The sequence below is a fragment of the Callithrix jacchus genome, chromosome 19 (genome assembly GCF_049354715.1).
Source record: "Callithrix jacchus isolate 240 chromosome 19, calJac240_pri, whole genome shotgun sequence".
Classification (NCBI taxonomy): domain Eukaryota; kingdom Metazoa; phylum Chordata; class Mammalia; order Primates; family Cebidae; genus Callithrix; species Callithrix jacchus.
In genome coordinates, this window is record NC_133520.1 from 45,406,974 (window position 1) to 45,423,894 (window position 16,921).

Sequence of the window (16,921 nt, forward strand, 5' to 3'; positions counted from 1 at the left end):
CCCAGCTTCTATCCTGACTCTTCTTATTAAAACTCCACATTCTGCCAAATGTCAGCATCTTCTTCAACTTGCTTCCCCAGGTTGAGGGACATCTAATTATTCATTCAGGCTATAAAAATTGGCAACCCCAGTGGTGCCACACCTAATTAAACACCAGTTTTAAAATGCCATTGTGCAAATGAAAATACCTACCTCTCCTGTAGTATAAGTTTGTTCTCTTTCTTCCAGAAGTCTTTAAAGTCAGAGCTGAATTCATGCCAGATACTGAAGAAAACATTTGGGGACACCTCCTTCTCTCCAAGTTTTGGTTTCATGAAGAAATATGCTGTAGTCTCCAAAAAGCTGTCAAATCATACATACATAAGAGCATAAAAGCCGTGATTACTTTCCAATATGGGATATTCTTTCTCTATCCAAATGCTGATTTCATTCATGCACAATTATTATTACCTAGAGGGCTCAAACAGTTCAAGCCCCAATGGTAGCTCTCTTATGGTTTCATGTTAAGAGTTGTGGATCTAGTTAGCAGCAACTGCCAAGAATCCTCCATGTACTAATAACCACCCCTTGCCCAATTCTATTTTCAAAATTAATCACTATGTGCCAGACATACTCCAGAAATGAACTTGTCATCAAGATGGGACCTTGAAGATGGTATTGGAAGCGGTGAGCCTATACTTTCTTTCTAAACTCTAAACAAATAAACTATCGACTGTGTGTTCCCAAACTAATATGTAGTCCATATTTATATTATATTCCTTACATACTATTTGCCTTCCTACATTGTTTGAGGGGATAAAAGGCAAGAGTCTCAGCAGATGCTGACAAAGTCTCCCATTAGAGACCATGGTACTACCATTGAATAGGAACTAATATGGCAGCCAGCACTGTGACGGCAGACTGCTCAGGGCCAGTCTGGAGAAGGTGCCGCTCAGAGGCTGCTTCACATTACAGCTTGATGGAGCTCAGAGGAGTTTCAAAGTGGTTATTTGACAAAGAACATATCACTAGTAAACGGTAGGTTTCTGACTTAACCAAAGTGTTCTAGTTCCATGGGTGATGCCCTGGAAAGGATCCTGACCACTGCAGTGAGAGAATGGTTTAGAGTAGGGCCAGAGAGGCTGCAAAGCGGGTGGCATGCAAATAATCTTGTCCTTTTTTTTCTCTATCTTTGACTAGGGCCAGCACTATTTCTGCAGCACAAAAACTCAAGTTTGATGTACTCTGAAGTAGAAATTTCGAAGGCAACTTGATTTTGCTCAGAAACTAAGAATACGTGTATATATACATATATATACATACATACCCTAACATACGCTTACACTTGTCTCTGTGTGCTTTCAGCTTGCCATAGCTGATTTCAAATCTCTACTATGAAAAATAGTATGAGCATTAAAATACTGAGTTGTCTGTTTGTTTGTTTGTTTGAGACAGTCTCACACTATCGCCCAGGCTGGAGTGCAATGGCACGATCTTGGCTCACTGCAACCTCCACCTTCCGGTTTAAGTGATTCTCCTGCCTCAGCCTCCCGAGTAGCAGGCATTACAGGTGATCCCCCCGACCACATCCAGCTAATTTTTTAAAATACTGAGATCTTTAAGGTGAGATTGCCCAGAAGGTAACAGAGCATCACATGCAAAAACAAACATTCACAGCTACTCTTAGCTGTGGGTTACCAATATATATCTAATCTGCTCTGATTTTAAACTTCCCTACAGCTGTCTCTGAGCAGCAAGATTCCTAGGATATCAGCTTTTTAAGTTCCAGGCAGAGATGACAAGACTGATTTAATCAGATGTGTGGATCTCAGGTATTATATTTTTCTCCTTAGTCCACTAGAAAAATGACACAGTATAGTCAATTAATCCTGAGAAAGGGTCAGGCTGTGAAGTGGCTGTGCTACGTGAGGATCTGGCTGCCACAGCTATAGTAATGATGTTAGAATGAGTCTGGCGGAATGCATTGATGGCGTCAGAACTGCCCGGAGAATAGATGGCAGAGAGCACAAATAGTCTAAGATATATCTGGGTCATTACTAAAACTGATAACACAAACAGATATATGCCTTCTTGGAAAACTGGTCACTTTCCTTATATACCTTAAAGAGAATGTATGACCTGTTAGGCTGAAGTTAGGTCTCAAGTCTTTTTGATCCATTTATTCGTTTTCATCATTGCTCTGGTCTTTGTACTTCATAAAATTGATTATTACACAGCAAGCCCATCTGTTTGGGGAGCAATATGTAAGCTGTAACAGCTAGTTTATCCACTCAGCCATCTTGCAACATTTTGAAAGTTTTATCATGAGGTAGCATGGTATAAAAAGCAAAGAATATAAGATTTAGAATGAGGAGACATGGAATATTGAATCCTGACTCTATGACCAGCTATATGAGCAAACCATTTCACACCATTGTGCACCAGCTTTTCCACTGTAAAACAGATCATAAACAGTTGTTTTGAAGTCCAATGGGTAAAAATGAATTGCCAAAGTGTTTGTTGAATGTGTCAACACAAATGTATTTTATAGTACATGTTATATTATATATACTATTTTATATTGCATATTAAATAAATATAAATATATATTTCCTAAACGTATTCTCTAAATTATAACTAATTCAACTGGGTCTGATGTATTAACAAGTTCTCATGTGATCATGTTCTCCGAAGATATTTTTTTAGTTACCAGTAGGCACAGAGACTTCCGATACTAGTGATAATTATTCTGATTATTCAGTAATTTCTTCTTGACTGTATCATAAATTACCCACATTGATTTAGGGAGGTAATTTAACTTCTGAGCCTCAGTTTATTCATCTATAAGTGGAAAAAAATGCCAGCTTTTCAAGGTTGTCTTGAAGATTAAAGAGCCTTGCAAGTTATAAACTAAAGTAGTAAAATATGCATTAACTTCATAAGAGGCAAATTTTTTTCAATAAAAATGTTCCTTGCACAAAACTTTATGACCCTGTGAGCCAAATGTGTATCCAACAATTGATTTAAAGTCAAATGTGAACCTGATTATTGGCATGAGTCTCAATGAAAAGAAACAAATGTTGGCAGCTATTTCTTTTTGTGTGGCCATGGTGAAAAAGTGTCCTTGAGTGTGTGACATGGAGTGTCCAGAAGAATTATCTGAGGATCACAAGAGCTGTCCCAACTATACTCTGCCACCCATCTCCCTGAAATAAAGTGTAAATGCTTAAAAAAAAAAAAAAAGCAAATAGGACAATAATTTCTACAGATGATCAAGGTATCGTTTATGCCAGAGGTATTTTTGGTCATGTAATCCTGTCCAGCATTAGGTAGCCTTCAATGAATGCAAACTTGCATAACAAGAAAGAGATCTACTTGGGTGGTGGGTGGTAGAGATTAGATTCCATCTTTTCTGAATTATCTCCTTCATTTAAATCTGAAACCAGGAGGATCCCAGCCACCATAGAGCAATACAGGATTCACTACAAAAAGACAGACATCTTACCTAGGACCTTCTTTACTACACAGGCTTCTCTGTGAGACTCTCTCAAAATGACCCTGGCACAGGAAGATGTAATAGTTAAAAGATGTGCAGTGATAGGCCAGGCACGGTGGCTCACACCTGTAATCCCAGCACTTTGGGAGCCTGAGGGGGGTGAATCATGAGGTCGAGAGTTCAAGACCAGCCTGGATAAGATGGTGAAACTCTACCTCTACTAAAAATACAAAAAATAGCCAGGCGCAGTGGCGCATGCCTGTAATCCGAGCTACTCAGGAGGCTGAGGCAGGAGAATCACCTGAACCCAGGGGGCAGAAATTGCAGTGAGAAAATTGTGCCACTGCACTCCAGTCTGGGTGACAGAGTGAGACTCTGTCTCAAAACAAACAAACAAACAAAAGATGTGCAGTTATAGGCCAGGCACGGTGGCTCACGCCTGTAATCCCAGCACTTTGGGAGGCTGAGGTGGGTGGATCAGATCAGGAGTTCGAGACCAGCCTGGCCAAGATGGTGAAACCATGCCTCTACTGAAGATACAAAAACCATTAGCCGGGCATTTTGTTGGGCACCTGTAATCCCAGCTACTCAGGAGGCTGAGGCAGAAAATTGCTTGAACCCGGGAGGCGGAGGTTGCAGTGAGCCGAGATCATACCACTGCACTCAAGCCTGGTGATGGAAAAAAAAAAAGATGTGCAGTTATATAAAAAAATGCATAAATTACAATAACAGATAAATCTAGATGTCACTGAACAATCAAGATCCCTCTGATCTGGATTCCTTCTCGAATAGATCAACACCACACTTCTTTTACTGCAAACATCAGACAGTATGAATATACTTCTCTGCAATGGAATCAAGGTACCTGCAGAGCTCTAAAACGATAGCTACAGAAGCAGAATCATTTTGGAATTTCTCTGAATCTCACACAAAAATGGAAAGAACAACCAATATTATAAATCAAGGCTCACAGGGAGATATCCGCAAAGACCTAGGTATCTAATGTCCCCAACAAACCTCACAATTACAAACAGCCAAGGAGAAACTACTCACAGCATAAAACCCATGTGGTAACATCATCTGTATAGGTGGAAGCAGAGGGAAGCAACAGGAAAACTCTCTTCAAAGCAGAAGAACCCCCAAATTACAAACAGGTATTCCTGGAAAGTGTCAGGGCCAGCCTGAGAACTGTGCTGAAACTGGAAGGCGTTTTACACATTTGAATGCATGGAACAGAAGAAGGGATGTACAGTGACTTCTGAAAGGGCTGGAAGCATCTGAGCTATGTGAACTCTAAGAACTAGCTAACCCGAGAGAAACTCCCTTTTAGGGCTAAGCTCTGTATTGAGAGAAAATGCTGAGAGGGGAATTCGGATTGTGCAGGAAAAACTCAAGAACAAAGAAAAGAGAAAATGCAGGTAAAATGTACATATTATTGTGCAAAAGCAAGAAAAGAGGAAGCTCTAAGCGCTGACGTTAAAAATGCTTTCCTCATGCATCTATTCCTCCTAAAATTTCAGTAAAATTTATTTCAAATAAAAATGAGCAAGATAAAAATATTGCAGTGGAAAAAGTTATGTAAAAACACTAACCATAGCAAAGTTGGCCTGGTATTCTTGATTATCCAAGTAGAAATCCAAGACAAAGAATATAACCAGGGTGCTAGTTCATAATTATAAAAGCATCCACCTTATCAAGAAGACTTAACAATGCTAAAGATATACATCTAACAAAACAGTTTCAAAATTCATGAAACAAAAATTGTGGGACCAAAAGGAAAAAGAGTCAAAATCATAATCTAATTGGATGTTTTAACACCTCTTTCTCAGTAGTCAAGAGAACTAGATTAAAATATCACTAGCGATACAGAAGAGTTGAATCTTGTTATCAAAAACTGACCCAGTTGGCATTTATAGAACATTATGATCAGTGGCGGAATATACAAGAGCACATGAAATATTCATCAACATAGACCATATGCTGAGTCATAAAACAAGCCTCAGTAAATTTCAAACTGAAATCTTCCAGAGTAAATTCCCTGAGCACACTGGTATTAAATTATGAGAGAATAAAAATAAGATCTAGGTAATATCCATTTTGGCAATTATGCAAACTTGTGAAAAATAACCCATAGATCAAAAAGAAATCCTAAAATAAATGAGAAAATATTCCAAACTAAATAAAAATTTAAAAAGATATATCAAAATGTATGGAATACAGGTAAAGCAAGTACTTAGAAGTTTTGAGCTTTAAAGTAAATACATTAAAAAGAAATGTGTAAAATCATTTATTTAGATATTCAACTCGAGAAACTATAAAGGAGCAAATTAAACCCAGCTTAGTAGAAGAAAGGAAATATTAAAAAGAGCACAAAACAAAGAAATAGAAACTAAATCTTACAGAAAATCAACTCAGTCAGAAGTTGGTTTATTGAAAAGCTTAGTAAAATTGGCAAATGCCTACCAAGACTGATTAAGAAAAAAAGAGAGAAAATGAAAAGCATGAATCCTAGGGATGAAAACAGTCATTTCTATAGATCATACTGGCTTAAAATGAGAATGTGATGATGTTATAAACAATTTAAATGAAATAAGCAAATTACTTAAACAACAAAACTTTCTAAAAGAAAGTTCTGACAAAAAACAGAAAATGTAAGTACCCCTAAATCTAAGAAAGTTCAATTATTTCCATAAACAGGAAATTAATTTTTATAAACTTGTAATCAAATTTATCTCCACACTCCAAATAATTATGACCCTATTTGTTTCGTAAGTGAATTAACAAACATTTGATGAAGAAATAAAGCCAATCTTGCACTAACTCATCCAGAAAACAGAATAGGCTATACTTCCCAACACATTTTATGAAGCCAGCTTTACCCTGATGTTGATACTGAAAACTGAAAAAGATACTATGAAAGAAAAATAAATAAATTTATAGACAAATATCCCTCCTGATCATAAGCAAAAAAAAAAAATCCTTAACAAAACATTATCAAATCAAATGCAGCAAACTCTAAAGTGGACAATACATCATGACAAATTGGGGTCATGATGGATTATCCACTTTAGATAATACAAAACGTATCCCTAATAATACGAAATGGTGTTAACATTTGAAGAACAGTCAGTGTAATTTGCCACACTTGAAAAAAGTCAAGATAAGTTCATTATTACAAAAAGGAAAAAACTCTCTGCAAACTAAGACTAGAAGTAAAAGTATACAATTATATAAATACTGTGCATGAAAAACTACAGTTAACATATTCAGTGTATTTTATATTTTCTTTTTAGTTCAGAAATAAAACAAGAATGGCTGTTCTTTGCAATTCTATTCAACACTGTACTGAAATCCCTAGCCAGTTAATAAAGAAAAAGATGATTGGAAAGGAAGAAATATAGCTTTACATAGATATAAATGTTTTCATATATATATGTATCAATATGATATTGTTATAAAACTATATATGGCACATATATAACATATATGGGATATATACATATATATGCATATATGTATGTATATACACACATATATATACATATATACACACATATGTATGCATATGTATGTGTGTATATAGCCACATATACATATATATACATGTATATGTGCATATAGCCATATATGGGATGTAGTCATACATATATATAAATATATAAACATGGTTTTATATATATATAGAAAACACTATGGAATTTACAAACATAACAAAACCTATTAGAACTAATAAGTGAATTTACTCAGAACAAAATAAGTGAAATTAATATTGATCCCATAAGATACAAAGTGGATATTTAAAAATTAATTGTATTTTTATACACCCTGGAAAAGACCACTGGAAAGACATGTTTTAAAACAATATAACTTGTATTCCTAATATAAAGCATTATCTAACAATAAATCAAATAAAAGTGTGAAAATCACAAACATTGCCAAGAAAGTTTAAAGAAAGCTTAAGTAACTGTAAAGGTATAACATATTCTTGGGTTGAAAAGGTCAATATTGTTAAGACCAATTTGTCCCAAATTATTCTATGGAGTCAAAGCAATCCCAATCAAGAGTTTTGTTTAAAGTAATGGTTATGCTCATTCTAAAATTTATGTAAAAATATAAAGTATCTGAAATAGCAAATAAAAAAACCATTTTTTTTAAAAGAACAAAGGTGAAGAACTTACATTATCTGATTTCAAGAGTTATTATAAAACTACAGTAATAGAGTGTGGTATTAGTATAAGGATCTGGAAGGAGATTTGCACATATAAGGTCATCTGATTTTTTATGAAAGGTGGCGAGGCAATTCAACGGGAGGTAGGAAAGATTTTTTTATCAAATGGTGCTAGAACAATGGAATATCTGTTTGGAAAAAAATCCTTACTCAATACAAAATAAAATAAGCATTTGGATGTAGAAGACAGAAACATAAGGTTTCTAAGAGAAAACATTTTAAAAAATGTCTTTACATCCTTGGGCTAAATCAAATTTCTTAGATAAGACACAAAAAGGACTAACCATAAGAAAAAAAAGTTGACAAATTAGACTTTGGCAAAGTAAAATTTCGTTTAAATATACCATTATGCCATTTCATACTCATAGGAGTTGGCTTAAATCAAAAAGACTGATAAAGTAATAACACATGTTGGCAAGAATATAGAGCAATTGAAATTTTCATACAGTGCTGTTGAGAGTGTAAAATAGCAAACCACTCTGAAGAAGTGCTTGACAATTTCTTACAAATTTATACATATCTGTATAACATGACTCAGAAAACCCACCGTCACCTATTAATTCCAAGGGAAGTGAAACATGTAGACAAAGAGACTCACAGAAGCATGTTCACAGCAGCCCTGCTAATAACAACCCCAGACTGGAGACCCAAGTGTCCATGAACAGGGGAATGGATACTCTGTGATCTGTAAATATGATGAAATACTACCTAACAATAAAACGAAGAAGTTTCTGATGTAGCAATATGAAATTACTCTAAAAAACAATGTAAGTGGAAAAAAAAACAGAGCCAAAATTATACATGCTATATGATTCCATTTATACAAAGTCCAAGCATACACAAAATTAATCTATGTTGACAAATCAGAACAATGACCATCTCTTCAGAGAGGTGTGAAGTAAATGACTGAAAACACAACTTTTTAAATCATGTTTTGGTTTACAAGGAATCACTGAAAGGAACACTCAGGGTCTGTGCATTTTAAATGTATACAAAGTATGCCTCAACTAACCAAGAAAAAAGGAAGAAAAACAAAGATGGAGAGAAGAGGGAAGGAAGAAACAACAAGGAGATGAAACTAAGGAATAAAGGAGATTGCAAATGATTAAACAAACTTATTAAAAAAAAAAAAAAAAAACAGGAGTGAAATAATGGCTCTGCAGACCAATGAGAGAAAGATAGGTCTATCAGGCAGACAAGCCAGGAAGACATGTCTACTGAACAGATGACTGTTGCCTAATGTTTTAAAATATGCTAGGAGATATTAACGAAATGATAAAGGATATGAAAAAATAACTCAAAATGTTAAAAATTCAGAAATAAGGTATAAGAACATAGTAAAAAATTAAAAATGATCATTTTACACACAAAAACTGAATAAGAAGTAACACAAGCATCAATAAGCACCGCAACTAATGTCTTACTGAAAACAGAAGCTGTATGAGGAAAATTTGTTAAATCAAAGAGAAATTTAAAAAAAATATTTGAGAGCAAGTCCTAAGTATGAAAGACAAGAAATTCCTGTATGTGTATCATAAAAGCAATCAAAGCAATGGAACAGAAACATAGCAACAAAAATGATTTGAAATGTTAATCTGATAAGAAGGGTAAGTTCAAGAGCTCTATTATACAACACAGTAACAAGAGTTAATAACAATATGTTGTATTCTTATAAATTCATAGTGTCTATTTTAAGTGTTCTCACTACAAAACTTGTTAAGTCCGTGAGGTAATGCATATGTGAACTAGCTCGATTTAGTCATTCTACAATATGTTACAGATTCAGAGCTGCCTGGAGAAATGGCCCAATCCAGGTCTGGGGGAAAAAAGTTGTTCGAAATGAACCTGGAGTGTCCTATCCAAGAAGATAGCAGAGAAGGCCATGTCAAAAGGACTCAAGGTCAAATTAAAGATGAAACATTTTAGCCAGGTGGAGTGGCTCATGTCTGTAATTGTAACACTTTGGGAGGCCAAGGCAAGAGGATCACTTGAAGCCAGGAGTTTGAGACCAGCCTGAGCAATATAGTAAGCCCTCATCTCTACAAAAATTACAAAATTAGCCAGGTGTGGGGGCGTGCACCTGTGCCTGCAGTGGAAGGATTGCTTGAGCCCAGGAAGTTGAGGCTGCAGTAAGCCATGATCTTACCATGTACTCTAGCCTGGGCAACAGAGTGAAATTTTGTATTAAAAAAAAAAAAAGAAATGTTTTGGATATAAGTAACAATAATAATAGTAAAAGAGTAAAACACATCAAGTACATTTAATTCTATGAGTTCATTACAATGCTCAAGAAAAAGATTTGTTCATTTTTCATGGCAAGAACTAGAGTACTAGCAATACTGCTCGTTATTTTGAAATTTGGTAAACTAAAAGAAAGAATCATGCATTTCCTGTATAGGAACCACACCAGTGAGTAACTCTACACCAAACGAGAAGTTTTTCTTTAAAGAAAAAGTATTTCACTTAATAACTCAGAATGAAATAAAAAGTCACCATTTTACAAATTATGATGAATTAACTAATCTATCATACAGACACTGATTCATTCCCAAAGGCTGGTAACATCACAAAAATGGACAACTAAGGTCAAGAGATCAAGACCATCCTGGTCAACATGGTGAAACCCCGTCTCTCCTAAAAATACAAAAAATTAGCTGGGCACAGTGGCACATGCCTGTAATCCCAGCTACTCAGGAGGCTGAGGCAGGACAATTGCCTGAACCCAGGAGGTGGAGGTTGCAGTGAGCAGAGATTGCACCATTGCACTCCAGCCTGGGTAACAAGAGCAAAAACTCCATCTCAAAAAAAAAAAAAAAAATGGACAACTAAATATATCAGGCTTCCTCTTGGTAGAACACACCAGACCACCTATAAAGTAATTTTGCCAAAATATTCAAATGTGAAGCTGAACAAGTATCTAGAGCTGACTATCTACCTAAAAGAAATACAGGGCCGAGGATCGTGTTGAACTACACCATTGAGACAGCACCAGGAAAATTCATACTGTGGAAAACTCTGCAGGATAAATGATCTAATTTCTTCAACTCAAGTTTAAGGGGAAAAAAGTATTGTAGGAGCATCTATTATAAAAACGTAAGAGATATCATGTACTCATAATGGTTGGCATTTCTCTATATCCTGCTCAAAACAAACTCTAAACAAAACCAGTTGTAACATACATGAACTAATTGAACTTTTGGACAGTGACTTTGTATTTTGTGATGTTAGGACCTAATTATTTTTTAGGAGTGAAACTGGTGGTGAATATGCTGTCTTTTAAAAAGGGTATCTTGGGCTGGGCACAGTGGCTCATGCCTGTAATCCCAGCACTTTGGGAGGTCAAGGCGAGATCACTACAGGCAAGGAGTTTGCAACCAGCCTGGCCAACATGGTGAAACCCCATCTCTACTAAAGATGCAAAAATTAGCCAGGCATGGAGGTGCACGCCCGTGATCCCAGCTACTCGGGAGGCTGAGGCACGAGAATCGCTTGAACAGGGGAGGCGAAGTTGCAGTGACCCGAGATGGTGCCTGGGTGACAGAACAAGACTCCATCTCAAAATATAAATAAATAAATACATAAAATAAAAAGGGTATCTTTTAGAGAAACATACTAAAATATATGGATGAAATTGTATCTGTTGGGGATTTCCTTCAAAAATAATATGAGAGGCGGCAAGTGGATTGTGTTATAGAGAAAACCAAGCTGACTACAAATGGATAGTTGTTGAAGTTGAGTGACGGATAAAATGGAGGATCACTGTACTGTTCTGTTCACCTTTGCACACATTTGACCTTTTCCATAATTAAGTAATATTTCTAAAAATCACAAGTGCATACATACATGACGTTGGTACGAGGAAGTAATGGCTATCCACATCTTTTAAAGTGGCATTCTGGAAATATTTTTAAGAGGGTAGAATACTGCTTTAAAGACTTCTATTGGATATTGTTTTTGCCTGTGACTTATGTTCCATGGATAATAAAAATAGACAGCTTTGATTTTTTTACTTGAAAAGAGGCCATACCACAAACCGAGAACTATTTTATATTCTTTTAAACTTCTCATCTGTTTTTAAGGCAATTCTCTGTCTGGGAATTGTGCACATAAAGAATGACTCAAATTTGGTTTTTATTGCAACCAAAGAGGTGCTAGTAATTATCCTAAAATAGCATTTTCTTGCCACAAGTTATGATCTCTTTGGAGAAGCATGTTCTCTGCAAATGAAATGCTATTTACGTAGCATGTTGTTATTACTAATAGTTATTTGCCATCTATGAGCAGGATGTACTGCTGTTCAAGTGTTATTTAAAATATTGAATTAAAACCCAATCACTTTAGTGGTGTTTACTCCGATGTAGTCTTAGAAGAGGGCCCTACAGCTTTGCCCTAATTCATCAGGTAGAGCAGGTAGTAACTATATGCCAGGTGCTACTCATGGCAGAGCGAAGATAACGGAAGTGTAAACTCTGGTCAATGACTTTCTTGAAAAACATTTTTAGTGGGTTAACAAATCAGAGTCAAGGTACAGAACAGAGCCATGCACCATGCTCTCCCTCGGGTCCACGGGCTGGCAGACATTCATATGCTCTCCGTCTTAGATCTCCTTCTCGACAGTTTCTCTGCTTACCAAATACATGATTCTAGAAGGTGAAACCCTTTCATAATCAGGGTAAACCCTTTCACGATCCTGTTCAGAACATGATAAGCACTGTCTTATCTTTATCCAACAGCAACCAGAAGCACATCTAAACAGCCTGAGTGAGCACCTTTAATGTGTGGCAGGGAGCTCCGGAAATGATTCCAGGTTAAGACAAAAAGAATAAATCCATAAAAGGAATTTGGGGTGGGGGAGTAACCTAAACATGAGCTGACCTTCAGAAACATAAGTGTTTTTACTTTACTTTTTGCTAGCTAATGCCAGAGAGACTTCTCATTCCAACTAGAGCAGTAATATCCCATCTTTACCTACTGGGTATTTGCTTCTGTCATTCTGGCCTCACAGAGCATGACGTTGTGATGCCACACTTTTTCTTCATCTGCCTGGAATGCTCTTCACCCAAGTGTCTTATGGCTCTTTCTCTCTCTCTCTGTCTCTGTCTCTCTCACCTCATTCAGACCTTTGCTTAGTGAGATCCTCATAAAAAGCCAAGTAAAAATCGAAACACTTGGCCCAACCTCCCTCAACAGCCACCCCTGAATATTCCGTCTTTTTTTCTACAGAACTGAATGCCATCGGAAACACAATATATTTTCTATGTGTGCTAACTGCTGCTGTCCCTACACGAGGATTTAACCTCTAGAAGGAATTTTTAGCATTTATGTTTATGGCTTTACTCTCAGGCACCTGAACAGTGCTCAGCACACAGGAATTGTTTGAAATGTTAAATGTTTATGTAAAGAATGAATGATTCTCTCCTGAACAAGGGCCTAGACATTTCTTTTCTTTCTTTCTTTTTTTTCTTCTTGAGACAGTCTCACTCTGTCACCTAGGCTAGACTGCAGTGGCAGAATCTCAGTTCACTGTAACCTCTGCCTCCTGAGTTCAAGCGATTCTCCTGCCTCAGCCTCCCAAGTAGATGGGATTACAGGTGTGTGCCACCATGCCTGGCTAATTTTTTGTATTTTTAGCAGACATGGGGTTTCACCATGTTGGGCAGGCTGGTTTCGAACTCCTGACCTCATGATCTGCCCGCCTTGGTCTCCCAAAGTGCTGGGATTACAGGCATGAGCCACTGTGCCTGGCCTGACCTAGACATTTCGGGAGACAAATTTTTTTATTTTTAGACACACTGTAGTAGAAGCAGTCTGTTAAGCTCAAGCCATGTCTTCTACGGAAGAATGAAGACATGAATAACTAAGATTTAGTTCTGGCTCTACCCAGAGTGGTGGAGCTTTGTCAACATAACTTTTTGAGCTGTGCTCCCTCATTTGTAAATGGAGAATGACTGTACTTCCTCCCAAATCAGACACCTGTGAGGGTCCTTATGGGGATGCCAGGCCCATAGTGTGGTCTATGAGTGAAGGTTCTGTTCTCAGTGTATCAGCCGCATGAGAGAGTCTTCTTTAGTCTTCCTAGTATATTCGGAGTGTGATAAGACAAGGAACCTATTCTTCATACAGATAAGTTAAGGAAAGCTCTTCCTTTCCCTTATTCCCATATCCCCACACAATTATGAGACAATTCATGGCACTTACATAAATTAAACTGATGTCAGTATGACCGGTCTCCTGGAGGACAGCAAGCCAGTGCCGGAGTGGCTTGATCACCCTTACCCATTTCTCCCTACTTATCTATACAGTTTATCTCACTTGGCTCAGAAGGAAGTTTGCAGTAGCTCCTGCCAAGAGAATTTCTCCTTTTATTGATATGGAAAAAAAATATATATTCTTTTTCCTTGGAATCACATAAAAGATGAACAATCAGAAATTATGTCCTTAAGTCTTGACTTTTTCATATGACTATTTCATATTTCATGACATGTTCATGTACATATATGTACACACACACACACACACACACACACACACACACACACAGCTTCCTGCTACCTAGTTAACAGACATACGAGTCAACAGTTAAGCAAAGAGGCACGCTGAAAGAAATACATTCATTTAATTCAACCTTCCATTCTTCCCACCACAAATGTAATTGTAGTTATTGGTAAAACTAACGTCACAATTCAGATCTGAGTTGTTCTTATGTTCTGTTGGGTCTCCGAGCTTTATGTGTAGACAGGAACAGATCATTTATTAATTTCCCCTCCCTCTATTGTGAATGCCAACAAGCCCTGAGACCAAAGTCCTCCCTCCCCATCTCAACTGTCAACGCGGCAGTTCAGGCTATTTTGAGATACTGTGATGTTTGTATTGAAGTTAGACATGAAGGATCTGGTGAGGTCATTTCTTATGCACACATCTATGATTGGACTGGCCTTTTGGTGAGTCAGCAATTCAGTCCTGGCCCAATCTAAATGCACCTTAGGGGTCTCTACCTTTCTCTCTGTTTCTTCTGTGATGTTTTCCTCTTACTTTATTCTCTCAATATCACTGTCCTTTGAGAGTGTAGCAAAAAAGGCTGAGTACTAAATGAGACTTTATAGGCAGAATGAGAATTGCACATGTATAACTTAATTTAGTCCATATAGGCAGAACCAAGATCATAAAGCATCTCAGTATGACAGACGAGGCCAACAGAGCATACCAGTTTAAACGAACTGCAAAGGATCATCATCATAAATCTTCCATTGCTTTTGCTTTTTTTGTTGTGCAATGTTGGATTTTGTAATATTATTCTTCAGAACAAACTAAAATCTCAAGAGGAAGGTCTATTTTCAGTTAAAGCCTTCCACAAGTAACTGCAATTTTTGGAACCCTAAATCATCATCTTCATTTCCACCTCCTTCCTCCACCCCCCATAGGAACTTATATAAAGTGTAACAAATTTTATTATTCCAATAAGGAAGAATAAATCCCCTTTTACTTATTATTAAAAAGCCTTTGAAGGGTCTTCCATGTCTTCTAAAAAGCATGAAGGATATTTTTATTGCAACACTTTGTTTCAGGCAATGGAAAAATCAGAGGAATTCAGAATGGTAAGAGGATAAACTGGTATTTCTTTTCTTTTGAAATGAAGAACTGTGATCCTTACACCTTCAGGGTAACTGTGATCTCAGAGCAGCCAATTGCTCTTAGAAAAAAAGGTAATTCAACCTAAGAACAAGTATCAGCTCATACAAACGGTGGAAGAGAAATCTGAAAATCCAAGTGACACATTTTCCAGCACTGATTGGCCCCTGTGGGACAATGTAAGCTGAGACCCATGCTGATCCCAAAGATCAACCAACTAAGAAAAGTTCTTAAAATCAGGAATCAGACGACAGCGTATATTTGTCTTATGGTTATTGCAATAAGACAAAAAAGGAAATAAAAGATACATAGATTGGAAAGAAAGAAATACAACTGTCTCTATTTGAAGATTAATATGTAGAAAATTTGAAGATGACTATGTAGAAAATGCCAAAGAATCTAAAAAAATCACTCCTGGAGCTAATAAACAGATATAGCAAGTTTACAGGATACATGTGAATACACAAAACTCAACTGTTTTCCCATATACTAGCACTGAATAATTAAAACTTGAAATGAAAATTATGTAACTTAAAAATAGCACCACAAAATAAAATACTAAGATGTAAACCTAACAAAGTGTACAAGATCTATGAGAAAAACTACAAAACTCAAATAAAAGAAATCAAAGAACAACTAAATAGAGATATTCCATGTTCATGAATGGGAAGACTCAATATTGTCAAGATGTCAGTTCTTCTCAATTTGATCTACTGACTCATAGCAATCCCAATCACTTTCCTAATGAGTTGTTTCATAGATATCAACAATTGATTCTAAAATCTACATAAAAAAGCAAAAGATCTGGGATAGCCAACACCATAATGAAGAACAATGTCGGGGCACTGACATTATCTGATTTCAAGAGTTACTATAAAGCTCTAGTAACCAAGACAGCATGGTACTGGCAGAAGAATAGACACACAGATTGAACTAGAACAGAGTGCCCAGTAGACTCATAAAAATATAGCCAACTGCAAGAGGAGCAGGTGGCTGTTGCCTCCCTCCCAACGCAGGACCAGTTCTCACTCTCTGTCCCTTCAAACCAGGAAGCTGGGGCTCAGGAGCCATGACCAGGTATCTCCTGCCCACCCTGGTCCCAGGTAAATGTGGAGACAGGTATGAGAGCCTGTCCTTGTCCTTGATTTCTTGCCACAGGCCTCACAACACTGCTACCTAAGAAAATGTCCCCCATCCCACTCTGGCCTGATCAGTGGTCATTGAATTGGAAGAGGTTCTGACAGGAGCATAAATATGAGATAAAATATCTTGGTTGTACCTGTTTGTGGTTTAGATTTGTATTTAAACAAAACAAAACAAAAAACAGAAAATAAACTTGAAAATTATTTGTCATAATAAAAATGAAACAAGAAACATTAAAATATTTATTACCAGGCCACCCCCCACCACAAAACAAATACAATTCACTAATTTTGACAAAGGAATAAAGGCAACTCAACGGAGAAAGGATAGTTTCTTTCAACAAACGGTGTTGGAAAATTTGATGTCCACCTTTAAAAAAAACATAAACATAGATGTCAGATCTCCCATCTTTCACAAAAATAAAAAAGACAGACTTGCTGGGCTTG

General features: G+C 36.7%; 1 protein-coding gene across 8 annotated transcripts in view; it reads right to left on the reverse strand.

Annotated features, from left to right (window-relative positions):
• FMN2 (formin 2) overlaps positions 1-16,921 on the reverse strand; it is a 398,830-nt gene that overhangs the window by 43,556 nt on the left and 338,353 nt on the right. For all 8 annotated transcript variants that reach the window (XM_078357268.1, XM_035280903.3, XM_078357264.1 and 5 more), the window contains one exon: positions 193-342. In XM_078357268.1, the coding sequence (XP_078213394.1) occupies positions 193-342 (150 nt within the window). The remainder of the gene's footprint in view (positions 1-192; positions 343-16,921) is intronic.